Here is a 27678-nt window from a genome sequence, read left to right on the forward strand (position 1 = left end):
GAATGTTTCACATATTCTTATTCCCCCCAAAATTTATTTTTTTTATTTTTATTGTTTTTTGACATGGAGTTTCACTCTTGTTGACCAAGCTGGAGTGCAATGGCACGAACTCCTCACTGCAACCTCCGCCTACTGGGTTCAAGCAATTCTCCTGCCTCAGCCTCCCGAGCAGATGGGATTACAGGCATGCGCCACCACGCCCGGCTAACTTTTTGTATTTTTAGTAGAAAAGGGGTTTCACCATGTTAGCCAGGCTGCTATCGAACATCTGACCTCAGGTGATCCACCCGCATCGGCCTCCCAAAATGCTGGGATTACAGGCATGAGCCACCATGCCCGGCCTCCCCCAAAAAGCTTATTTACAACCAAAAAGATGAAGCAAAAGTATAATTACCAATACTTTTGCATGTAACTACAGTTTAACTATTCTATTATCTTGGCACCAATATATTTGGCCATTTTCCTAATGATGGACATTTGAATTGCTGCCTTTAAAAAAAAAAAAAAAAAAAAAAAACTATTGATTGCTCCTAACATTCTTATACATGAAAGTTTCTATTAGGTATGCAACCCAGAAAATAACTGCTGAATTATAAGGTAGATGTATGTTCAACTTTATAGGAAAATACAAAACTGCTTCTTGAAGTGACTTTATCAATTTAGATTCCCATTTGCAACTGTGTAAGAGGTCTTGTTATCTACAATCTTTCCAATACTTGATATTGTCAAACTTCTTAATTTTGCCAAATGAATGGATATAAAATATTCTCACTGTAGTCCTGATTCGTATTCCCTCATTTTTAGTAAGCCTTTATATTCTTATTAGCTACATGTTTTTTCTCTCATTAAATGCCTATTCACATTTTTGACTGTTTTTCTATTGGGTTATCTTTTCTTAAATTAATACATAGAATTTCTATATAGATTCTTTAAAATATATATTCATTTATTTTAGAGATGGGTTCTCATGTGCTACTTAGGCTGGTCTCAAACTCCTGGGCCGAAGCAATCCTCCTGCCTCAGCCTCTTGAGTAGCTATGAATATAGGCATGCACCACTACACTAGCTTATATACTCTTGACACAAATCTTTAGTCAGTTATGTTCAAATTTCTTTTAGTCTTTTAAAAAACATAGCTTCTTCTTTTTTCTTTTTTTTGGATGGAGTCTAGTTTATCACCCAGGCTGGAGTGCACTGGTGCAATCTTGGCTCATTGCAATCTCTGCCTCCACGGTTCAACCAATTCTCCTGCCTCAGCCTCACAAGTAGCTGGGACTACAGGTACGTACCACCATGCCTGTGCCTGGCTAATTTTTGTATTTGTAGTAGAGACAGAGTTTCACCATGTTGGCCAGGCTGGTATCAAACTCCTGACCTCAAGCAATCTGCACACCTGGGCCTCCCAAAGTGTTGGGATTACAGACATGAGCCACGATGAGCAGCCAGGCCACTTAAACTTTCTTTAAAGCATCTTTAGATGGACAGATTTTAATCTAATCAAATTTAGCAGTCTTTTGCAATTAGTGCTGCCTGTGTCTTGTTTATGAAACCCAACCTTTACCCAAGGCTTCCAAGATACCCACTTGGGGATACGGTACATCCACATACCAGAAGCTTTGAGAAATTCCAGCTAAATACATGAGAGATAAGACCATATTAAAACCAGACACTAATAATGGCTTACAACTACTTTTATTTAAAAAAAAAAAAAAGGCATAAGTAGTAAAGAAAATCCTAGCAAAATACCACTGATTTGTTCTTTTCAATGAAGTGAAGAAGGACTTAGAATAGACAGCAGTACATCCTTCCTTCAGCACTAAAATGACAAAAGTATTTGAAAGCAGTTATGCTGGGAAGTCCAAATGCAAGCACAAGCATATCAAAGAGAAAATCTACAAATGAAAATACAAATTCTGCCTACACAAAGCTAAAAGTACCAGGAAGAAAACTGGACAAAAACACATGGTACCCTATATGCTAACCAGCTAACAAGCAAGGAAAACTGGTTCCTAACACAGTGATTTCAAACTTAAGGGACAGTCAAATACCTAGCACAACCCATTATACTGGCTTTCCCTTTTAAATCTCCACAGACTGGTGAATCACTTAACTGGTAAAATCAATTTACAGCATGATTCTCCCATCTCCACATTTGTAAAGGGAAAGGTATATGCAACTAGCACCCAGCAATGAAAGAAATGGGGTGGGGAAGGTAAAAGTATCCATTTTGAGGCAAGTAACTGAACTCAATGATCCTCTTACTGGTTCAATGACTAAACACAAAAAGCCCAAAGGATAGTCCTGAAGCCTCCCCCCAACCACAAAGGAGATAACAAAATTATGAGTCCAGATGAGTGGCTGCCAGGGCTTAGGCCTTGGGAAAGGATGGAAAAACAAAAGGCTAGTATACAAGGGAGGATTTGGGGGATGATGAAACTGTTCGGTATCCTAACTGATAATGTGGTTACACAAATCTACATATGTTACAATTCACAGAGCTGTACACCTCCCAAAAATGAATTTCATTGTACGAATGAATTTTATGAATAAAATACACATATTTTAAGTATACACAAATTCTTATAGGAGCCTTATTTACAATACCCCCAAAAGGAAAACACCCCAAATATCCTTCAAAGAATGAATGGAATAGACACAATGGTCCATCTATGTAATAGAAAACTACCTAGTAATAAAAAGGAAAAAAGAACTGAGTTATACAACGACATAGATGAATTGCAAAGATACCATGCTGAGTGAAAGATAAATGTCTTAAAAGATCATATAGTACATAATTTCAATTATGACAATATGGAAAATGTCTTATAGGGACCAACAACCAATCAGTGGTTCAGTAATGAGAGGGAGAGAGGGCTTGACTCTAAACTGGCAGGTCAAGGAAATTTACAATTTTAGTATATTTAATTTTTTTTAGAAGAAAAAGATACAAAATTTCTAAAAAACAGTAAGGACAGAAAGCAGACGTAAGTTTTAAACAGTCCTTTGTGCTCAATAAAATCAAGATGAATTCTAGGATCAAGGGATTCCATTAAGAAAACAGAGTTAAGAGGGGGAGCTGAATGTGACAATAGAAGCAAACAATTACTATCAGTGAAGAATGCAAAACCTCACAAATCACAGAAACAGCACAAATCAAATACACATGAAAAATAAGTGAGCAGGAAAATTCAAATCCTCCAAAAGAAGAGAAAAAGAATAAAGAACCAACAGAACTCAAGGACAAAGATTCAACAAATTTGTTGACATTAATAGAAAAAAGTGGCCTGCAGACAAAGGATTACAGAAAACAATATTCATGTACATGTTTTCACATTTACATTCACAATGTAAAAATAAAGAAAAATATTTTGTGCACACACCAAAAAAACAGCTATTTACAAACAAAAAATGTAGGCTAGCCTCAGAATTTTCCATAATATAAAACCATTTAACTATAAAGCAAAGCCTATACATAGTACCTTAAGTGAAAAGGCTGTTGACTAGAAAGAATTCTATACCTAGCTAAATGGTTGTTTACATATTCTGACCAAAGACATTTTATGGATCTAAAGGCTTACTAATAAATAATAAGTTAAATAAGATTCAAAATAGAGCCGTCAAAGGTGTGCTAGGCATTAAAAACGGTGGCAGCAATGTGACAGAAAGAAAAACTTCTGCTGAATTAAATTGAAAGGAGATTAATTGAGCAATGAATGTGATTCACGAATCACAAAGCCAGCCAGAGTAGGCTCTGACACTCAAGTGCAGCCCTGTCGTGGAAGATTTATAGACAGAAAAAGGAAAAGTGATGTACAGAAAACGGAAGTAAGATCAACAGCTCGACTGGTTACAGGTTGGCATCTGCCTTATTTGAACAGTTGGCTACATTTTATTCAGCCAAAATTTGGCGATTAGCACAAGAGTAGGCTACGGTCTGTTTATACCTCCACTTGTTATAGTTCGCCATGTACAGAAAAACCTTTAGGCTAGACTTAAAATATGTAAGGAGGCAGCTTTAAGACAAACTTTATTTAACAAAATAATGAAACAATATAAGGGTAAAGTTAAAGTTTAAATCACTGTTGTGTACACAGCTACAATATACATCATAATATAGCTACAAACATATACCTGTCATTAAAAATTTCCTGAAACAACTACACAAAATTAACATACCAAATACATTATAACAAAACTAGGATTAAACTTTCAAGTTGGGTAGGAAAAAAAAAAGACAGAAGGGTGATTATCTCCTCAGTGGTGGGCGAAAGAAAAGTTATTTCCTTGCCATGTATCCTTTGTCCTAGGTAATCTCATCCCACTTCCATACTATCAACTGTTTAAGAACAGAAGGTCCCCGTATCTGTGACTCCGACATCTAACTGCCTAATCAGAGATTTTGCTGCCTATAGTTCTCAAAGGTACCTTAAAATCAGCACAATCTAAAAATGAAGTCTCAACTTGCTTCCCACCTTTCATACCTCAAATCATTTCTCCTGATGCGCTATTTGTAATGGCAGTTACAGTATGACCACTTAACTGCTAAACTGAAACTCAGTAACTACTTTTGATCCCATTTCTCTCATTTCCCACATTTAAGTGGGAGAAAACACAATTATATTCAGCAACCCATCTAAAAGGTTCAGCAGAGCCTTAAAGTCATCTGTATTAATTACTCCAAAGCAAAGTTTCTAACAATCCAACACAGCAATCAATAACTAGCACCAGAATCACCTGGAGTAGTTTATACTTAAAAAGTACACTACAAGTTCCTTTAACAAATATACCAAGGGATAGGTCTCAAGAATCTACTATTTCAGTAAACACTCCAATTAATACTTATGTGACCTAAGGTCTGGAAACTACTGCTCTGGGGTCATTATTCCAACATCTTCCCTCCGAGAAATGTTGAAACACTTCCCTCTGCTGCACACAACCATGAAGACAAGATATTCAGCTTCACCCACAGAAACAAATCACTGACATTTTACATAGAGTTAAATTAAGTTACCTCTTTATCTTAATTTCTACATAGGAACAGGCATTCTGTAAGAACATGCTTTCCATAGTAACAAGCATTATTTACTAGAGGAGCTTCTAATTTAACCCCTACTAAGTTTCAAAAGAAATTTAAATGTATCCCCTATAGAAAAGCCCATCCATTTTCTCTTTCCACCTAAAAACAGAACTCCAATTTTATGTTACAGTTTGGAAGAGAAAACATTCCCTAGTTCAACTTACTCTTGTGGCCCTGTGATCAAAGTCTGGCCAATATTTGGGGGGCTAATCCCCATATGGGCCGCTTAGTAAGATATTTTTTAAAAATAAAAATAAAAAAATTCTGGCCAATATAAGGATAAACAGCATGTTTTATTTCAGGAATGTCTCCCTCAATCTTACAGAGGGTACATAACAGAATTAGGAATCAAATTCTGCAAAGCCTGTATTTTGTACAAGTGCTTTAAGTATAAAAATTACAAAAATACTTCAAGAGTTTTATGTTTTAAAAATATATTTTGCCAGGCACGGTGGCTCATGCCTGTAATCCCAGCACTTTGGAAGGCCGAGGTGCACGGATCACGAGGTCAGCAGTTCAAGACCAGCCTGGCCAACATCGTGAAACCTGTCTTACCAAAAATACATAAATTAGCCACGTGTGCTGGCGGGCGCCTGTAATCCCAGCTACTTGGGAGGCTGAGGCAAGAGAATCGCTTGAACCCAGGAGGTGGAGGTTGCAGTGAGCCAAGACCACGCCATTGCACTCCAGCCTGGGTGACAGAGAGAGATTCCATCTCAAAAAAAATAAAAACAAAACAAAACAAAAAACAAAAATATATATATACATGCAATTTCTTATAAACACAAAATTAGAGTAAAACATTTATTTAAAAGTTGTTTCAGCCGGGTGCAGTGGCTCAGGACTGTAATCCCAACATTTTGGGAGGCAGAGGGGTGGGGACAGATCCCTTGAGCTCAGGACATCAGCCTGGGCAACAGGGGGAAACCCTCTACCTACAAAAAAACACAAAAATTAGCCTGGCATGGTGGCATGTGACCGCAATCCCAGCTACTCGGGAAGCTGAGGTAGCAGGATCGCTGGAGCCCAGGAGATCAAGGCTGCAGTGAGCCATGTTCACGCCAGTACACTCCTGCTGGGACAAGAGAGACCCTATCTGAAAAAAATTAAGTAATATATAAAATATAAATAAATAAATAACTAAAACGTGTTTTAAGTGCCAGGTTCAGTGGCACAGGTCTGTAGTCCCAGCTACTTGGGAGTCTAAGGCAGGACGGTTGCTCGGGGCCGGGAATTTGAGGCTATATTCCATGACCGCACCTGTGAATAGCCACTGCACTCCAGCCTGGGCAACATGGCAAGATGACATCTCAAAAAAAAAAATTCTTTGTTTCAAACTCTAAATACATTTTCTCCTATCTTAGTATGATTAATATTATTAGTAATTAGAGCCCCTGGTTAGTTTACAAAGTCTGTTTAGTTACAAATGCCAAAATTTATTCAGCTTTGATGATAAACACTGCGGCCCAATGGCCTTTATCATCTAGGGAGTATGAAGAATGTGCAAGAGGCTAACTCAGCGTGAGTTACCCTGGGAAAGGAAAGAAACGACTCATATAGGACACACACAATACCTTCAAGGGTGTTTGTAGAGTTGTTTCTTAAGTAGTTGGTTTCCTTCACAGAAAATTCTCAAACTCAGAATACTAACAGGCATTCAAGAATACCTATCCATGCACCCCACCAGCAATACAAAGACCCCAAACAAAAAATTACTATATTCTTACCCTACGCATGGCTTCCTCCTCTTCTTGACGCTTTTCATAATGTGCAAAGTCATCAAAGATTGAGGTGGTATGCTTGAAAGTAGCAATTATTTTAAGCACTTGCTTAGCTTTTTCTAGGGGTACCTCTTGAGTGTCCCTTGAATTGGTAACCGGTTTGTTGTCATTATTTTCTAAGCGAATATGCCGTAACTGGTTATTGGGAACATCTTTGACAAAGATCCATTTAACTTCAAATTTGCCCTTCCACTTATCCTGAGACCAGACACCAGCATACGCATTATAGTCCACAACAGACTTCATTTCAGCCACTCCACAAAAATGTCCACTGCCATTCACACTGAAGAGTAAATAGAGTGGGCCTTTCCCATTCAGGGAACGGTAAGCTGCATCCAAACGCTTATTACCATGCTCAGTACTACACCAGATAGAGTATTTAATGGAACGATGTATGTCATCCTCAGAGTAGCTTTTAATTATAAACACACGTCCATTCTTCAGATTCCAATCAAAGTCTTTGGGATTATAGTTGTTTATGGCCTTTAGCTTTTCCAGCACGGGATGCACTTCTACACTAGAAGGTGAAGCACTGACAGGTACAACACCTAAACCAAAGTTTTCACTGCCCGCTCCATTGTTCTGGTTGAAGCCTGCTCCCCTGTTCCGAGGAGCTACCCAGCGATTCTGCAGCTGCTGCTGTTGAGGCTGCACTTGGTGAGGCTGGGCCTGTGGCTGAGGTCCTTGTTGCTGCTGTGGTTGTGGTGGTTGAGGCTGCTGTTGAGGCAGTTGGCTTTGCACCAATGGTGGTGGTTGAATTAATGGCTGAGGCTGCTGGATTATAGTTTGAGGAGGCAGAACTGGTTGGGTTGGTGGAGCCTTTACCACTGACCCCTTTTCATCCCAAGTTCCAATATTCATGTTGTGTTTTATAGGAGGTGGTGGTACAGCAGAACCCCCAATTCCCACATTGCCCTTGGGTTTAAGTTTCGGTTGAGGTTTGGCAGGTTTTCTGGCAATGGCAGCCCAGGAGGTTGGTTTAGGTGCTGCACTGCTAACTGGGGGCACACTATTGGTTGCAATGCTAGTCATACCACTGCTGCTCAAAGCTGTACCTACAGTTTTTGTCACTGCAGCTGTCAGATCACCACCAATTTTCAGTCCAGTCATGCCTTGCTCAATACTGCTAATGCCAGGCACCTTACTCAAAGTATCATTGCCAAATCCAGCCTGTCCATCAGTAATAGCTCTCCCAAGAGAACTAGGTGGATAGCCATAACTGCTACTATAAGCAGAACTTTGTGTTGATTGTCCCTGAGATCCACTTGTCCCCCATGTAGAGAAATCAGCATTACCAGGAAAAAAGTTAAATCCATGTTGACCAAGAAATGGAGGGGTATTTCCTAATGCCCCAGGTTGACTAAATACACCATCTGGTATATAGTGATGTTCTCCATTACTCATTTGTCCATAGGTTGTCAGATATGGCATAGGCTGGTCTCCAGCCGTGGACCACGCTGCTTCCCCAAGAGAATATGGAAATCCAATGGATGGAGCATAGTAACTAGGCATGTACGGATCTGACATTGGTGGATAGCTATTACTCTGCAAAACAAAATATCACAATCAGTAGCGAAATGTCCTCTTAAAAGGGCAAAAAACGAAATCTGAAAGATTAAAATCAAGAAGTTTTAAGTAAATGAAAATAAAAGATGTACCTATTCTAGACAAACAAAACTAAAATTTCAAATCCAATTTTATCAACAGAAAAATTTGCTAATGAGTATTCACATCTTAAAATATTTATTACAAAATAACCTATAAGGCTTTTTTCAGGGACGAGAGTGGGGGTATAATGAGTATTATTTTTGTTTGAAGAGCCAGGCCCTCAGTCACAATTTAAAAATATCTTAATTTCTACAGAAGGCTAATATGTAAACTTTGTGGACACAAAATTACGATTTACAGCCAGCTGTACTTTAACCAACTGATGTATGCAATCACTTACATGCAAGGATTAAATAAACTAGACAACTCTGCCAAATAATAGAAGAATTACAGCTCATCTATATGATGGAATCCAGTTCAGTCATTACATTTTGTACTTTCGTTACGGAGAAAATGGAGAAATGCTCATAGTCTGAGAAGATTCAAGATTATGTCTATAGCAGGATCCAAATTTCTTTTTGTTTTGCTTTGCCTTGTTCATTTCAAAAAGAAATAAATTCCTCATCATAGTTTCTTACTGGTGGAATAACAGACATGTTTTTCTTTATACTCTCCGTTTCCCCAAATTTTACACAATAAACCTATTACAGAACAGTTTTGTTTTTTTAATTTAGAAATAGTGAGTTCATATAAATTTTTTTCCAGAATTACTGCAATTCAATCAACCTTCATTATACTCATCATTTAGTGAACTGCCAAAAATCAAGGCACCAAATTTCACTAAAGGAGAAAAAAAAAAGCTCAAATTTGTTACTAGATAATATAAAAAATAAAGTATTTTAAATACTTATTTCTTTTGAAGTAAGCTTCTTAGGCAAAAAAAAAAAAAAAGCTCTGAAACTAGATTTTCGATCTTTGATTTAGGTGAGCTTTTATTCTATTTTATTTTTGAAACAGAGTCTCACTCTGTCACTCAGGCAGAAGTGCAGCAGCGCTATCTTGGCTCACTGTAACATCCACTTCCCGAGGCTCAAGCAATCCTCCCATTTCAGCTCCCAGAATAGTTGAGACCACAGACGTCCACCACCATGCCCAGCAAATTTTTTGTATTTTTTGTAGAGATGAGGATTTCACCATGTTGCCCAGGCTGGTCTTGAACTCCCGGGCTCAAGCAATCTGCCCGTCTCAGCCACCCAAAGTGTGATTTATGTGTGATTTTAAAGCACTGCACAGAGCTTCACAATTTGTAGATTTACGCAAAGTGAAAAAAATCCACTAATATTGTCAGTACAACTGGTATTACTTTTCAAAGGTCAATACCATTTTGAAGGTTATTTAATTTATATAGACAGTCAAAGTTCTTTGGAGTAAAGTTCTTAATCCATTTCTTCTACTGTTACACTCTTGTCACTATTTCGTGGCTGCTTTTCCACTCATGAATGTGTGACAACAACATCACAGTTCCTACCTGGAACTAATTTTAAATTATTTTTCAAAAGGCTTATCATTGAAAACTGAGATGTTTTATTACTAAGTTACTTGTTTTACTATTAAATTACCTTTGGTATACAAAGTATTTGTTATACTCTTGTAACTGTCTACTGTCTATGGAAAGCTAACTTAACATATTGTTTTTTGAAATGATTCTCTGATATGACTAAAATAACTTAAGAACCAAATATAATGTAATAGAGGTTACATTTAAATTAATAATTCTGATGAAGATTTACTGGCTATTGCCAGTTGTATTGTTATTTCTTCTTCCAACACAATCAGTCCTTCATATCAGTGGTTCTACATCTGTGGATTCAACCATTCAGATTGAAAACAGCTGTGAAAAAGAAATGAATAGTTGCATCTGTACTGAACACATACAGACTTTTTCCTGTCATTATTACCTAAACAATACAGTATAACCATTTTTACTGTATTAGGTATTATAAATAACCCAGAGATGATCTAAAGTATCCAGAAGGATGTGCATAGGTTACACGCAACTATTACACAATTTTATATAAGGTTCTTAAGCACATGCAAATTTTGGTATCTGTTAGGTGTTCCGGAACCAATCTCCCACAGATACCTAGAGACGACTGTATTTTTGATCCACAACTGACTGAATCTGTGAATGTAGACACTGCAGATATGGAGGGCTGACTATACTTAAAACTGGAAAATTCATGTGTTACTAACTGAACACATTCTTCAGCTATAATGGATACTTAGTAACTCTAACTGCAAATATAGTCAAAGAATGCTCACAATATTCACATGAAAGGAATCAACAGCATGTTTAAAACTGCAATAGTAGCATCTTACAGAAATCAATATTGGAAGTATTGACTGCTATATTTAAATATATCTATAAAGAAAAGCCTGAGGGAAGTTCAAATACACCAACAATAGTTTTTGAAGAAAAAAATCTTAACAAAATTAATGACTAAACTTTGGAAGCTATGAAGATGACACACACAAATGTGTACAATTTGATCACTAAAATATCTACTAAAAATGAAAAGTATTCAGTGCTTCACACTGACAAAAAGTCATTGTGATATAAAACTCTCAAAAGTTTAATAAAAATGAGAAGTTCATCTAGTATAAATGAATATACATTAACTGATTAAAAGATAAAACTGGGCTGGAAGCAGTGGTTCACACCTGTAATCCCAGCACTTTGGGAGGCCAAGGCAGGCCAGCCTGGCCAAAATGGTGAAACCCCATCTCTACCAAAATTACAAAAATTAGCTGGGCATGGGGGCACACATCTGTAATCCTAGCTACTCGGGAGGCTGAGTGAGGCAGGAGAATCGCTTGAACTCATGAGGCAGAGATTGTAGTGAGCCGAGATCACAACACTGCACTCCAGCCTCGGCGACAAACGAGACTGTCTCAAAAAAGAAAAGAAGGCCAGGCGCAGTGGCTCAGGCCTGTAATCCCAGCACTTTGGGAGGCCGAGATGGGAGGATCACGAGGTCAGGAGATCGACACCATCCTGGCTAACACGGTGAAACTCCGTCTCTACTAAAAAATACAAAAAAACTAGCCGGGCAAGGTGGCGGGTGTCTGTAGTCCCAGCTACTCAGGAGGCTGAGGCAGGAGAATGGCATAAACCCGGGAGGCGGAGCTTGCAGTGAGCCAAGATCCGGCCGCTGCACTCTCTAGCCTGGGCGACAGAGCAAGACTCCAGCCCAAAAAAAAAAAAAAAAAAAAAAAAAAAAACTGTATATTGTCTTCATCCTTTTTTTAAACCGTTAAACATATCCTTTATTTATAATTTTAACTATTTATTTCAACCACTAATCAAATGCATACATTGCAAAAAACGTTGATATAAGATTCTCATGCTAAAAGAAAATCTACAGTTAAATGGAAAAGACAAATAATACAGGAAAGTGGATAAATTCCACATGGAGATGCATAGTAAAGGTGGGCTGAATATGAAGGTAACTGGTTTCCAAGTTTTAATTTTGATTGTTGGCAATGCAATCCAGATTCAGCAGTCTTCATCTGGATGTGGGAGTGGAAAAGCACACAAAGTAGGAAGTTTTTATGTTAATTCTTTATAAGAAAGCATTCAGAAAATTAAACTCAAAATTTATATTGAATATTCTTATTTCACCATGACAAATGCTGAATTCTACACAATAGTTACACATAAAGTTTTTAATTTGTCTATACCCATAGTGTTATTCAGGGGTCAGGAAACTAAGAAGCCAACAAGTAAATCAAGCCATGTTCAGTCTCTGTCACCTATTTGGGTTTTTTACTTTTAGCAACTCTTATAAAAGCTATTAGCTTAAAGCCAGGCACGGTGGCTTGCGCTTGTAATCCCAGTTACTCCGGAGCCTGGAAAAGGAGGATCAATTGAGTCCAGGAGTTCAAGACCAGCCTGCACAAGAGATTATCTCATTAAAAAAAAAAAAAAAAATTAGCCAGGCATGGTGGTGCATGCCTGTAGACTTAGCTACTTGGGAGGTGAGGTGGGAGGATCGCCTGGGCCCAGGAGTTCGAGGCTGCAGTGAACTATGATCACACTACCGTACTCCAGTGTGGGCTACAGAATAAGACCCTCTTTAAAAAAAAAAAACAAAAAAAAAACACACACACACACACACACACACACACACACACACACACACAAATTGAAGTGCTTCAAACTCCTGAAGTGACTTCTGATTTAACAACAAAAAGCAAAAAGTTAAGCGATGTTCATTCTAATTTTAATGCTTGTATTATGCTATGTACTTTCTCCTATTATAATTTTCTAAAAGTATAATTTATGCATATCTAATCATAAAAATGTCATAAGAAAAATGTCATAATAATATTCAACCTGAATATTTCACCAACCATAATTCTTCATTCTCTAATTCTATTAGATAACCTAATCCATCCATTCACTTAATAAATAATGAATGCTATATGTGCCAGATACCATGCTGGTTACTGGAGACAAAAAAATAACATGGTCTCCAATCGGGAGCACTTCACAGGTATGGTGAGGAAGACTTATTTACTCTATAATGTGATAATTACTCTAACTGAAGCACAAAGAAAGTAAAACAAAACACTTAAGTACAAAGAAGAGGGAGTAAATAACTGGAAAATCAGAAAAGACTTCCTGAAGGAAATGCCATAGGTGTGTGTACACGTTTGTATAAGACATACATACAAAAATTGAGATCGTGAAAGAAACATTAAGAAAATACTTATACTTGCATAAAATAATGGTAAGTTCTATTTTGCCAATCAGATGGAGAAAGTTGGCAGAAGATGAGCTAGAAAGGGAAGTGGAACCACCACTTTAAGGGCATTCATGTAATAAATGTATTCACTGTTGAGAAGCTACAGTAATTATTTGACATTACAGTGACACAATCAGACTTGGATTTTAAGACTGCTGAGTGGCAGTACAGAATTATTAGTTAGAAAATCACATCAATAGGCAGAACTAATGAATACCTTAACTAAGGACAGTGATGACAACGGCAGAAAACGACAATTTAATTCTCTATATTACTTCTCTGATAAAAATAGCTAAGAACTTACTTTCCCGAACACACAAGCAGACAAACTCAACTTGAGTTTTCCAAATTATTCTTCAAATTTATATGCACAAATTACATGGCATATTTAACAGTGCCAATTAAAATCTAAATTTTCCAATCAATTCAGTCATAAAATTATTCTGAAGAACTATAAAGAACTAATTTTAAGAAATGAAGGACTGTGATTTACTTTCAAAATTACTATAAACTTAATACTTATTCCTTCAGAAACTGAACACTATAAAATAGAAGAAACACGCTGCCACAGAAGTAGAAAGGCCAACAACTTGTTTTAAAGTACCCTTGGGTTTGATATGAACTAGATCAAAGTATACAAAACAATTTAAATCATTAGCAAAAGACGTTAAACACCTTTCCCATCAAAATACTTATTTTTATTTATAATTTTAAAATCAGATAAATGAATTTAATTTTAAAAACACACTGTGTACAGTGTATAAGGACCTTATTAAATAGTTGTATAACTTTAAATTTGCCACTATCTTCTTGAGATCTTTCACCAATAAATCCAGTTTTCACTCATGTATTATGATAGTACTATTTAAAAGGTCCAAACATTTTATTTAATTTTCTAGCTAGGTAATTGAGAGTAACCTAAATTCTCATACAATTTACCTTGAAGATTCCAGATAATTTTCAATAAACCCAGTTTTCAATATTCTACAGTATTACTCCTCTTTAAAATGTAAATATGTATCTTGCTAGAGATAATTATTTTTAATATTAAAGAAAGACGACTGCTAAAAATATATTTAGTACTGCAAAGGATAGGTAGAACAGGCCTTACTGGAATCAAACTTTACAACTTCTCTTCAAACAGTATACAAATGTTGATTCCAAATGTCATGAATTAAAACAAATCTTTTAAAACATTAAAACAAATATTTTACAAATGTTTTGTCCCAATGTAAGCCGCAATGATGTAGCTGAAAAAATTCATTTGGGTTCACTAAGGTAAATGCCTTTATATCCTTTAAAAAGTAATGGTTTCCCAAACACTTTTTAAAACTTTTTCTTTTTTTTTTTTTACAAGTAAAGTCTTACGCACAATTCCAATATACAGAACAGATAAAATGCAAACCACAGCACTGGTTGCTACACTGGTGGGATTCAGGCACCCTCCACTGGTTTTTCCCCTAGGAAGAGACTAAAGTGCCTCTATGAAATACCAGAAGCTCTCTTGACAAAAATTTTTCCTCCAACAGAAACCCTTCTATGTCCTTGTGACAAATAATAAAAAATTGTAAAATATCTGTTACCAAGTAAAACATGCAAGAAGATTACTTCAGGTAGCAATTTCAAAACTGTCTTTTACAGTCCACTAAAATTCCTTAAAAAAGAGTTTGAAAGGCTGAGTGGGGTGTTCCATGCCTGTAATCCATCTCAGCACTTTGGGGGGCCAAGGCAAGCAGATCACTTGAGGTCAGTAGTTCAAGACCAGCCTGGCCAACACGTTGAAACCTCGCCTCTCCTAAAAATATAAAAATTAGCCAGGTGTGGTAGCATGTGTCTGTAATCCCAGCTACGTGGGAGACTGGGGCAGGAAAATTTCTTGAACCTGGGTGACAGAGGTTGCAGTGAGCCAAGATCATGGCACTGAACTCCAGCCTGGGCCACAGAGCAAGACTCCGTTTCAAAAAAAAAAAAATAAACAGTTTGAACAAGTCAGGATTTTTTATACTATATCTTCATCTTAAGAACCTCATTTTCAATTATAATTTATAAACTATGAAATCAAGTAGCAAAAAAAAAAAAACAGTTCAACTGTTTAGCCCTCAAAATTTCTCAAACCTATCTAAACATGGAGATCTTTTTGAAGGAATATTTACTACACCTCCTAATATCAAAATTTCTCAGCAAAGCTGGAAAATACTGCCATATTGCCATAAGTGTTAACTGAGATCACTCTATGAGCCAGAATGTAATAAAATCACACTTCTTTTAAAACTTGCACTACATTTCACAACAAATGATCTACTTTCATAACCTTTAGGTGGAAAAGTAATTTTGCTGAGATCGTAAAGTTTTTTTCTTTCCCATTTATTTCTTCTCCTCCAATGTATGCTAGGAATGTTGCTCAGTAGATCAGAAGGGGTGGTCAAGGGGAAGAAGTAACCAAGAGGTAGATGAGGTTGAACACAACCACCACTCTCCTTGGTCCTAAAAATAATCCTGCATCCCACAAATTGGGAACTATTTTTTGTTCAAATTTTCCCTATAACTCTACTGTACAAATTGTTCAATTCTGTAGTAAGTTTTGGTTCCTTGTTCTTTCACAGTTTCAAAAATCTAGGTTAAAATTTTAGAGTACATTTTTCATTTTCTCCATATATGCAAGCAGACAAGTCAAACTTCAGTTTTCCAATTTACTCTTCAAATTTATGCACATAAACTAACTGGCATCTTTAACAGTGCCAATTAAAATCTGAATTTTCGGCTGGGCACGGTGGCTCACGCCTGTAATCCCAGCACTTTGGGAGGCTGAGGCGGGCAGATTACTTCAGGTAAGGAGTTCAAGACCAGCCTGGTCAACATGGTGAAACTCTATCTCTACTAAAAAATACAAAAACTAGCCAGACGTGGTGGCATGTGCCCATAATCCCAGCTACTCAGGAGGCTGAGGCAGTAAGAATCACTTGAGCCTGGGAGGCAGACGTTGGAGTGAGCCAACATTGGGCCCCTGCACTCCAGCCTGGGCAAGAGAACAAGATTGTCTCAAAAATTAAAAACAAACAAACAAAAAAACTGAATTTCCAATGAAATTAATCATAAAATTATTCCAAAGAACTACATAACTAATTTTAAGACCCAAAGCTCTTGAGCATTTTTTGCTTTTTTAATGCAAAACAAAAAGTTTCATTCCAGAATGTTCTCTCTAAAAAAAACTGGTGAATACTGAAAATGTATTTTCTTCATTTATTTCTATCAGTGGCATATTTTTAATAACAGACAGAAATGGATGCAGAAATGGCATACAGATACCATTGTTCTTCAATGTTTAAATTGGAGTTCTGCTTGTACACAAATACTCAAGGCCACCAGTTACCAATTACTTGCTTTGATAAAACTGTCCATGTCTACAATACGCAAGCAACTGTTTATAAAGCAAGTATGTTTATAAACTCCTTAACTCTATCCCTAACATTAACAAGGCATGTTAAAATTTTCAATAGTTATCAATGAATTCAAATTGGAATGTTTTTAAAAAAAGAAAACACTACACTTGACTCAAAATTGCAGGCAATTTCAGGCAACTAATCCCTCCTCCAAATACACAAATTTCTAGCTAATTAAGCCTTTTAATTAGCTTAAGCTATGAAGACATAGCAGTGACATTAAAAAATTAAGTTCCTTCAATACACACACACACACAAAACCTAACCATAATATATACAAATAATGGTCACCTTCAAATCTTTATTCTGTATTTCATAACCTAGTTTCTGGTGCCTATACTTTCTGAAGAACTCTCCTGTGCCATAAACCTGCAACTGCTACTCACTACTCACTTACTATATAGGTACACAAGATGAATGAATCCATGTTATGGTTAATCTCATTAAATAATCTATTTGGAAAATCAATTAATATTAATAAAAGGTTAATTTCCTAAAATCTGAAACTGTCAGAAGACTTACCTGATTTGTCTGGCTACTTAAGTATGGCTCAAAATCATCATCATTTACAGCATCTTTTTGATGAATCGAACCGTTTTGTACTGAAACTAAAAAATACGTTTGTATTAGAAGTGTTGTAGCTATCTTTACGAAACTCACAGCACAATCTAATGTTTTTAATATTTTTCAAGCCAAAAAAGTAATCAGAAAAAATAATACTGAGTTATTTTTCCTTTTAAGAACCCTCTTAAGGATAAACTATTTTAGATACAAATATTTATGTGCCACAAATACTTAAAAGTCTTTTGATATATAAGCCCAAGACTACATCAAGCCATATATATACTTCCCCTTACCAAAAACTTTAAGTAAATATCCCAATCTCAACACTGTAGTGAGTAAACTGTTATATAACAATGTTGGAAAGAGTTTCCTAATGCTATATTTGAATCTAAAATAACTATTTCAAGTAGTGTTGTAGGCAATAAAAAAGATTTCTGAATGTTCTCTAACTTTGTTTAAATCTCTAAATTATTTACTCTAATAAAAAAATAACTATTTTTTAATCTCATGTTACAGTAAATATCTTAAATGTCTCCAGTAAAGTTTAGGCTAAAATTAACTTGAAACAATATCACAATGAATAGACTTATAATTATGAAATGTCTAAAGAAAGAGGGCTTTAATTCTAAGCCCCCTAAAACGAAGACTTTCACATGAAACGACAAACAAAATTAAGACACAAATGATAGCCATAATCATCCTTGCAACAGATGAGAAAACAAGTCAGAAAATAATTTTGTTCAAAGGTCATCTCCATAAACACTCTGAAGTTGTTATTCTCTGGAGGCTGTTTCAGAGTGCTTTTGAGCAGACTCCAGAAGTAAGGTCCTGAATTTGAATCTCAAGTCCCCCACTGAGGAGATGCTCTCCAGTTAGGGATTTAACCTCTCTAACCTTTGACTGTTTCTCTGTTTCAGAAGGTTATGAATAGTACCTACCTCATCTCATCTGATTATTAAATGACAGTGTTCAATAATCTTAGATATTATCACATTAAATATTACAAGATCCAAATAGGACTAAGATGACTTTAGAACCATTTAAACGGAAGTGTTACTAGGCTAATACTTGCTGGGGTGGCACTATGTAAATATACTATTCTATACTAGTGAAGATGAAAAAAGTTGATAAAGTTTCCGATGGATGTCTACAAATTAGAAACAAAAAGAACTCAATATCTAAAGATTTATTGCTCAAAGGTACAACATCACCAAATTTTATGAAGTTAGGAGGGTGATGGGTTTAAGTTATGTGTTCCTCTGTAATATCGTAACATTTTCATTATCCCTAAATTTTCCCATGAGTATAGAGCACCTAAAATGTAATATTATGAGTTAACAGTGGCTTGGGAGCAAAGATACACAAAATCCCTTAAATCTTTGCCATCCGATGAGTAGCAAAGATCACTCAAAGATATGATGCTACTGTGTAAAGCATTCCAAGTAGACTTCTTACTACACCACATTGCCCCTCAGAGGCCACAAGAGCAACGTGAAGGTCAACTTGATCCTGGCTCCACTAACGTTAATTTAACTACGTCTGATAAGGACTGCATCAGAACTAGAGTTGAGCTAAATATGCTCCATGGAATTTAAATATGTAATAGCCACTAGAAACCAAAATAAAGAGGGTGCCTTAGGTTACTTCTAGTGCCATTATAAGGCTGGGTTACTCATTTCAGTCCAAGAGATTCTGACATACCTGTTCTCCTCTGACACCGGCTTTACTGTTCCTAAATCAAAGGTAGTTATGCCTGGTCTATTACTTCTGGAAAAAATATTCTTCACTATTACATTCATACATGTTAGTCAATATTTGCAACAGCTAACAACTTAAAAATTATGACTATCTCTCATATCCACTAGGTTCTCAAAAATCTAGTTCATACAAATACAAAAACTGCCAGGCCAGGAGCTCAAGACCAGCCTGGGCAACCTAGCAAGATCCCATCTTCACGAAAAATGTTTAGAAATTAGCCAGGTGTGGTGGCATGTGCCTATAGTCCCAGTTACTCAGGAGTCTAGGGAGGATCACTTGAGCCCAGGCATTCCAGGTTACACTGAGCTATGATTATGTCACTGCACTCCAGCCTGGGCTACAGAGCGAGATCCTGTCTCTATTTTAAAAAAAAAAAAAAAAAAAAAAAAGTACTTACTTAAAATTTATCTGTATATTATACTGCTATTTTTACTTATTTCTTTTGTTCCATTCTTTCTCTTCTAAGGCTAGGCCTGAGAACAACCCATATACTATTACAAATACAGTCTACAGTCATTTTTAAATGATGCATAAATGTCTACAAAGTCTTAAAATATAGTACAAGAAGTTAATCTACTTAAAAAAAAAGTTCAATTAAAAGTACTTCACATATACTGAGAAGCTATTTGCATTAAACTAGCCCTTAAGTTTTGGAAGTGTATCTTTAAGAAAACGATCGTAAAGACTTTCGTTTTTGAATATTACTTAACGACAAACTAATGTCTTGGAGTCTGAAAACCATTAAATAGAATTGAAATCCAAGCTAGTTCCATAGTCTGTAAAAGTTCTTCAGGGGAAAAAAGAACAGATGACTTACATGATTCTTCGCCTGTTTCCTCTGCTCTATGAAACAGAGTCAAATCAAGATAGAACATGGGCCTTAGGAGCCAGGTGATTCTTTGCTCTGGTCCTGACTACATCAAGTTAGGAAAGTCAACAGATCTGTGCATCATGTTTCCCCACCTACAAAAACAGCGACAATACCATATACCCTCTATCTCCTTACAAGGGCGTTGTGAGGATTGATAAAATGAAGCCTAAAATAATGACAGTAAAGTGCTTTGAAATCATTTCTTGGGAGGATGAGGAGAGAATACAACTGAATATTGCCAAAATGCAAGACATTTTCCACTACTTTCCTGAAAATTAAACCTTAGCCAAATTTAACCTAATTATTTTAAATTATAGTTGTATAAAACAATGCATATGCCTCTCTGTTGGAAGAGAGTGGAGAGGAGGAAAAAGATAAATCCTGTTCCATGAATTTGCTATTTATAAACTTAGGAAGAGGAGAAAGGAGGCAGTATGGCCTAAGACTGTAAGTATGGCATCTGACACTTCCATCCATAGTACTCCCAAATAAAAGCACTGCACACCTTTATTTCAATAAGCAAAAATTCTACTTGTTAATATTAAAAAAAATACAAAGTCAGTGTTAAATTATGAACCAATAGGCAATAATTATCCTTAAATTTCTACTATCCTTTGGTACTACTCTTGCCAAGGATAATAAAGAGTTCTGATATTTAACACAGGGACAGTCTATTAATTAAAAAAGAATTCAAACTTAGAAAACAAGTAAACCTTGAATTATTACTTATCTACAAAAACATTTTTGCCATATCAAAGACACTTATTTAGAATTCCTTTTGGCTTCTGTAATGAATTAAGTAATTAAGGATATACAGAAAATCAAAGACACTAAAACTAGGTGTTAGGCTAATGCTGTCAACTGAAGACAATTCAGAAAAGAAACAGAATCTCTGAAATTAGAGTAAGTTGACTGAAAAGGATTATGTGTTCAAAACTCTAACTGACACCAGCTTTTCAAGGACATATTATTTTTCATAAGCTTGCTAAGTTCTGAATTCAAGATTACACATATTTAGAATACTGAGCTTGTAGTTAAAGAAAAATAACTTAATAAAAGTAAACAGAATTGTAAAATAATTTTACTAGCTGGAAACAAGCTAAGGCAGAACAGCTTTTCTCAAATACACACATAGCTACTAATATGAGGTTCACTGGTGGTGCTGCCTTTGCCTTGTAATTCTCCCTGCAGAGTCATAAAAATACAAATAACGTATATGTGTATTTGTGCACTTGTAGCATCTGCCATTTTTAAGGAACTTAAATGATTAGCAATACTTTCAGGCCAGTAACATTTTTCCCCTCCTGCCAAGGCTCCATGCAAAGGAGTCTTCCCACATCTTAAAAATAGATTAAGTGAGGAAAGTGAAAAGAAATCCAGCAAATGTAATTGCTACTAGAGCAGCGAACTATTGTAATTATAAGAATCCTCACAACATACCACAGGAATTATGACTAGAGTTATTATTTTTATTTTATAGAGGGGAGATTCTGACAAACAAGTAGAATGTTTTCAAGCTCACTTGGCAAGTCAGTAGCCAAAGGCAGTATTAGAACTCAGGACTCCAAGGAATCCCAATCCATTATTCTAACCTTATATGAAATTAATAAACTGAACAACAAGGGGGAAAGAAAGAAAATTTCTTAAGAATAAAAAACTATCAAAATAAACACTTTGTGTATGTGTCTGAATACACCTAACAGAAGTGATACTGACGGATAAAAATTTTTGAAATAACCAAAAAATACTTATTTGCGAACAGTGAATATATTATGCAGTTTATAGATAACTCATGTCTAATATCAAAGATGCCACCAGTGCCTACCTAAGTGAAATGACCACTCATAAATCAAATTTATTTTACTGACTTACAATGCTGTAGAGACTCTTTTAACAAACAAGTACCTCATAGAACTTGTGTACTTACCTTAAAGCAGGTAACACAAAACACTTAGCATTTCAAATAGCCTTGCAAAGTGCCACCTCCCCACAGATCTAGGATAAAATAATTTATGCTAGGCAATAATGACAACAATTTCACAATCTCCAAGTCTATATAATTCCTAATGGGTAGACTAGCAAAAAAAGAAATTAAAGGATCATTCTTTTTAAAATTCACAAATTTTTAAAAACTCATTTAAAATAAATCAATATCCAATTTTATTTCAGGTTTATGCTTACAATAACAAAAAATTCTAGAAATGAAATTTTAAAAATTAAAATGTCTAAATATTTATATACTGCAAGAAAACATCTTTAATAAAAACAAACCAATAAATGTTACCTAATATGGTGCCATGTAATTGGCATGTACAAATTCCACATTTCAAAGGAAATTAACTAATCTACATTTCCAAAACCTATTATTTTAAATTCACCAAATTTGCAATAGCAAATAAATACCCTAACAAGAATTTAAAAGGCACCAAAGACAATCTATATCTAAAAGGCTACTATAGATCTTAATTTCCTACACTGTGTTACTGAAATCAACAAAAAGCAAATTTTAGCGTAATTTCAAGCACTACAAAATGTTACATATAATTTGCTTTGATGTTATTTAATTGGCACTATCCCAAGAAAGCAGTTATTGTTCTATACTTAACTAAATGTCACATGACTAATGTAGTCAGCTGACTGCACTGTTCCATATTAATACAAAACACACTTTAAAAAAAAAACACTTTTCTTTCAATGCTACTTTTACTAAAGAGGAAATTATAAAATCCTGAAAGAAAGTCACAAATTATTTTATTCTCAGCCCTTTATAGAATACCAGATTGATTCACACCTTGCAATCAGGACAACAGTGCAAGATGGCATGCCTACTTAATTCTAATCTCTCTCGTATTGTTGCCTCCTTGCAACTGACTTCAATAGAATCTGTGATTAACAGTACAATTTTCATTAATGTGATGGAATACTATGTAGAGTTCCATTTTCCAGTGTAATCCAGACATGTCAAACAAAATGTCCACTTTAAGAATATACGTGTCTACATACATATGTAGAAATTTTTTGTGGCAGAAGTTACATAACACAGATAAACTGGAAAACCAAAGAAATACCACTAGGTTCACACCAATTCCTGCTTAACTGACAAGGAAACTGTTTCTCGTACTACTTTGGTTTCTATAAAGTGGCTTCAAAGCAACGAACTACCGAAGTTCTGGATAGAACTTGGCTACCTTAGCCATGATGAATATTTTCTCTAATCCTACATTTTTTCCCAAGAGGGAGCAAAATTAAACAAAAAATCCTCACAGAGTTTAAAAGTAACATCAAGGCAACATTGAGCAGTAAGAAAAAAAAATCCAAACTCACCTTTATTTCCTTGCCCTTTAGGTCTCTGTGTAGCAAGACGAAAGATGCGGTAAAGAGGAGAAAAAGGAAGAAGAGAGAAAGTGTGTTAATCAAAGGCATTATCAAAGACAAGTTATTTTAGACTATCCGCGTAGGAGTAAAAACCCACCATATCCTCCACAGCCACCAATTTCCCAACCACCCCCGGCCTTTAAACCTCCCACCCGCCACTCGGAATCCTTCTCGCAGAGCTCGCCCGGTCTCAGCCCCATGTCTGCCGCCCTCAGGATATGTCCTAAGGCCCCTAAGACCGGTCCTTGCCCCCACCCACCGCGGCACCGCGCCCGCCCGCAGGCTACGGGGCCAAGACGTACGCCCCGGCCCAGGCAGCTACACCGCAGCAACTTGCGCCCGGGGCACCGTTATGGGGCCGGCAGCGGCGGCGACGGGGAGGAGCCGAAGCCCCGCGCGAGGGTGGAGCTCCGGGACTCGGGCCTTCGCCGAGCCTGGGGCCTCTGCTCCCTCACCTGATCCACGCTAGTGGCTGACATTCTTCACCGCAACCCGAGAGCCGCCGCCGCCGCCGCTGCCTGGGCCTCTCCCCGTGCACTCACAGCAGTTGGCTGTCGCCCTTGGCCGAGTGATTGTTCCAGCCGCCGCCGCTGCCGCCACTCGCTGAGAACCCAAAATGAGGGCCTCGCGCTCGGGAGTCGGAGGAAGAGGCCCGTCTTTTCCGCTTGCACGCTCCTCTTCCCCCTCTCGCTCTCCGCTTCTCGGGTCCACAATGGCGGACAGACTCCCTAGTCTCACTTCCGCTCCGAGCCTCCCTGACCTTCCGCTCTCCACTCTGACGTCCGCGCTCACCTCGCTCTTCCTCCCCCACCCTCCCGCCGCCGGTCTTGGCTCCGCCTCCGCACCGCCACGTCACCGGAGACGGGACCCGCGCTGACTGCCCGTGGGCGCATGCGTCGTGGAGGGAGGGCGTCGCGGCGTCCGCGAGCGCCAACTTTCAGCGTCTGGTCTGCGGATTCCTTCTATCCCGCCCCGATGCTGCAGGGCCCTGGCCGAGCGGCGTCAGCTGGAAGGCTGGCCAGATTTTGTCGCACTCGGGGCAGGAAGACGGCCGAGGCGGCGGCCGATGGAGATAGTAGTGCCTTGCTTAAGTCACGGCGGCCGGCGGCGCCCTCCTGGAGGCTGACTGGACGGAGGCAGGGAAGATCCCATCCCGGTGAGCGGGCCGGGCCTAACAGGAACCTCCAGCGGCCGCCCAAAGCCGCGGGCACGGGTGCTGACTCAGCTGCCCTCGGGACGGAGTTGCTGCGTCCCCACAAACCCGCCAGTGCAGCTGAAGTGGCGGGTTAGAGCTGTGGTACTCAAACATGTCCAAGCAAACGGGAGGAGCACCGGCGCGGGTTCAGTCTCTCCAAACCCGGTTCAGCCGTTATCTCTGGAGTCAGACTTCGCCGCCCAATTCATGGATTTGTGCTTTTGACTCCGCTCTGATTTTTTTGAATGAATAAAGTTGCCTGGGATACTTTAGTTGCAGAGCGTCTTTTCGACCCTAAAAAGAGGGAAATTTCCATTGAAAAAGTTTTTTTCCACATATTGGCAAACCCAAAGGATGCCAATTTGCAACATGTTGACATTTTCATTGAAATATCTACAATAAAGGCAAACATTGCTTGTCTTTCAGTGATACAGACTCCGTGGAAGGAAATAATTTAAATGACCAAATACTTTCTGTACTTCAAAACCATCAAATAAGTGATCATTTAGAAAGTATAATTGTAGAATCATAAGATTAATTTTGTAGTTTACAGTGCAACAGTATCTTAGAAGCACTGAATAATAGAAAAACTTGAGAGGCGACTTTTCTTGTGAATCACCAAGAGGCATTTTTGAGTTCTGGTCAGTTTCCCTGGCCCTCCCATTCATTGCCACAGGTCCCAACCTGAGCACCCTTGCACTTCCCAAGACTCCCCGAACCCTTTCTGCTGTTGCTCTCAATGTCTCACATCCTTCACTCCCAAACACCGTTTTAGTTTTAATGACTTTGCTGGTACATGCTGTGAACCAGGAACTTGAGAGAGAATATACAAGAGGAGGCTTATGAAATCTTGAAAGCCTTGTCTTTGATCCTTAGTATCATGGCTTTGGAACCCAATCAATTCGAGTTTGAATTCTAGTGGAGCAAGAATTAGTGTTATAACCTTGGTAAAGGCACTGAAACTTTTTTTGTTTGTTTTTTGAGATGGAGTCTTGCTATGTCACCCAGGCTGGAGTACAGTGGCGTGATCTCGGCTCACTGCAAGCTCTGCCTCCCAGGTTCACGCTATTCTCCTGCCTCAGCCTCCCCAGCAGCCAGGACTACAGGCGCAGGCCACCACCCCAGCTAATTTTTTTGTATTTTTAGTAGAAATGGAGTTTCACCATGTTAGCCAGGATGGTCTCGATCTCCTGACCTCGTGATCCGCCCGCCTTGGCCTCCCAAAGTGCTGGAATTACAGGCGTGAGCCACTCTGCCTGGCCTGAAACTTTCTAAGCCTTGGCTTCCTCGTAAGTAAAATTAGGTCCTTTGTGTACAGTTCCTGACACACAAGTAAGCTTTCAACAAACTGTGGCTATATGCAGGTAGTGAATTGTTCCTTTGCTAAAAGATTCCCAGAAATAGTAATTGCTTACATTTATTGAGAACACATTATATGTCATGTTAATTCCCACAGCATCCTTGCAGAAGTGCCATTGCAAAAACTGACACAGTGAGGTTAGGAAACATGCCATGAATAACAGCCAGTCACTATGAGAGCCAGGTTTTGAACTCAGGCAGTTTGACTCCCAAGTTCCCACTCTAATAACTACCATATAATACTGGCTAATGACATAATATTATGAGCTTCTATTCTCTTTCATTTCTGCTCAACAAACTTCTTCCTTTATGGCTTTTCTTCCTAGCAATGAGGTCTGAACTTGCTGGTAGTGCTAACTAACCTCAAATATAAACCTACTTAATTTAATATTAACAGACTTTTGAAGTACATCTGGGGACTACCTAAAAACCATCTCCACTGCCTCCAGGAGTGTATTAGTCCGTTTTCATGCTGCTGGTAAAGACATACCCAAGACTGACAAGAAAAAGAGGTTTAATTGGACTTAAAAGTTCCACATGGCTGGGGAGGCCTCAGAATCATGGCAGGAGGCAAAAGGCACTTCTTACATGGGGGACAGCAGGAGAAAATGAGGAAAAAGCAAAAGCAGGAAACCCCGATAAACCCATCAGATCTCATGAGACTAATTCACTATAATGATACTAGCACGGGAAATACCGGCCCCCATGCTTCAATTACCTCCCCCTGTGGGAATTCTGGGAGATAAATTCAAGTTGAGATTTGGGTGAGGACATAGCCAAACTATATCATTCTGCCCTGGCCCCTCCAAATCTCATTTCCTCACATTTCAAAACCAATCATGCCTTCCCAACAGTACCCCAAAGTCTTAACTCATTTCAGCATTAACCCAAAAGTCTACAGTCCAAAGTCTCATCTGAGACAAGGCAAGTCCCTTTTGCCTATGAGCCTGTAAAATCAAAAGCAAGCAAGCTACTTCCTAGATACAATGGGGATACAGATAATGGGTAAATACAGCCATTCCAAATGGGAGAAATTGGCCAAAACAAAGGGGTTACAGGGCCCATGCAAAGGGCAGTCAAATTTTAAAGCTCCAAAATGATCCCCTTTGACTCCAGGTCTCACATCCAGGTCATGCTGATGCAACAGATGGGTTCCCATGGTCTTGGGCAAGGAGAATGGAGAGGATATTTTGAAATATGTTGCCACAGAGCCTAGATTCTAAATAAAAATGCACTCTTCTGCAGAGCTATTAGGGTATGTCAGCCTCCTGGAGCACACATCACAGTGCAAAGCTTGGAAAGGAGAGGGCAGGCTGGATTTAAGGCCTCATTTTTCCCTCAGCAAACCTTGGTGTTTGTGTGTGCCTGTGTTGTTGTTGTTGTTGTTTGTTGTTTTGTTGTTTAATTATAGCGACATGGTCTTGCTGTGTTCCCCAGGCTGGTCTCCAACTCCTGGGCTCAAGGGATCCTCCCACCTTGGCCTCCCAAACTGCTGAAATGACAGACAGTGAAGTTCCATTCTGCACAACTGTAACTTCTGTATGACTGCTTCTATCAGTTCAAATTAGGTTCAGCTACAAGTAGTATCAAGTTCAAAATAACAAGAGGTGAAGATAGAAATCTGTTTTTCTCATATAACAGCAGTTTGGATATAGTCCAGGAGTTGGGTTGCCATTGTATCAGATATCCAGGCTTCATCTAGTCTGTTGCTCCACCATCCTGTTATAAATAAAGTTTCGTTGCCACGAAAGAAACAGCACTCGAATATAGAATTTTCTTTTTAATTCTCAGCAAGCCAAGTTACTTCCATAGAAGGGTGCACCCTTACAGATGGAATAACGGTGAGCACACACTTGGACAAGGGAAGGGAAGGGGTTCTATCCCTGACGGATGTGGCCCCTG

The 27678-nt window shown here is 38.0% G+C and overlaps 2 protein-coding genes across 6 annotated transcripts in view; one reads left to right on the top strand and one right to left on the bottom strand.

Annotated features, from left to right (window-relative positions):
- YTHDF3 (YTH N6-methyladenosine RNA binding protein F3) overlaps nucleotides 1–24046 on the bottom strand; it is a 42507-nt gene extending 18461 nt beyond the window's left edge. The window contains exons 1-5 of one of the 5 annotated variants that reach the window (XM_050802646.1): nucleotides 23678–23700; nucleotides 23172–23196; nucleotides 19794–19939; nucleotides 17177–17262; nucleotides 6805–8403 (exon numbers count right to left, since the gene is read on the bottom strand). In XM_050802646.1, coding sequence (XP_050658603.1) covers nucleotides 6805–8403; nucleotides 17177–17262; nucleotides 19794–19851 — 1743 coding nt within the window. In that variant the 5' untranslated portion in view covers nucleotides 19852–19939; nucleotides 23172–23196; nucleotides 23678–23700. Of the gene's footprint in view, nucleotides 1–6804; nucleotides 8404–17176; nucleotides 17263–19793; nucleotides 21843–23171; nucleotides 23197–23481; nucleotides 23566–23677 lie in introns of those variants that run through there. The other 4 variants (XM_050802649.1, XM_050802648.1, XM_050802650.1 and 1 more) reach the window with 4 other exon arrangements.
- A 67-nt stretch (nucleotides 24047–24113) lies between these two features.
- On the top strand, nucleotides 24114–24687 carry LOC126960686 (uncharacterized). The gene has a single exon (XM_050800327.1). It carries the CDS (start codon nucleotides 24114–24116, stop codon nucleotides 24510–24512), a length of 399 nt encoding a protein of 132 aa, XP_050656284.1. The 3' UTR covers nucleotides 24513–24687.
- Nucleotides 24688–27678: the final 2991 nt, after the last annotated feature.

The sequence above is a fragment of the Macaca thibetana genome, chromosome 8 (assembly GCF_024542745.1).
Source record: "Macaca thibetana thibetana isolate TM-01 chromosome 8, ASM2454274v1, whole genome shotgun sequence".
NCBI lineage: Eukaryota > Metazoa > Chordata > Mammalia > Primates > Cercopithecidae > Macaca > Macaca thibetana.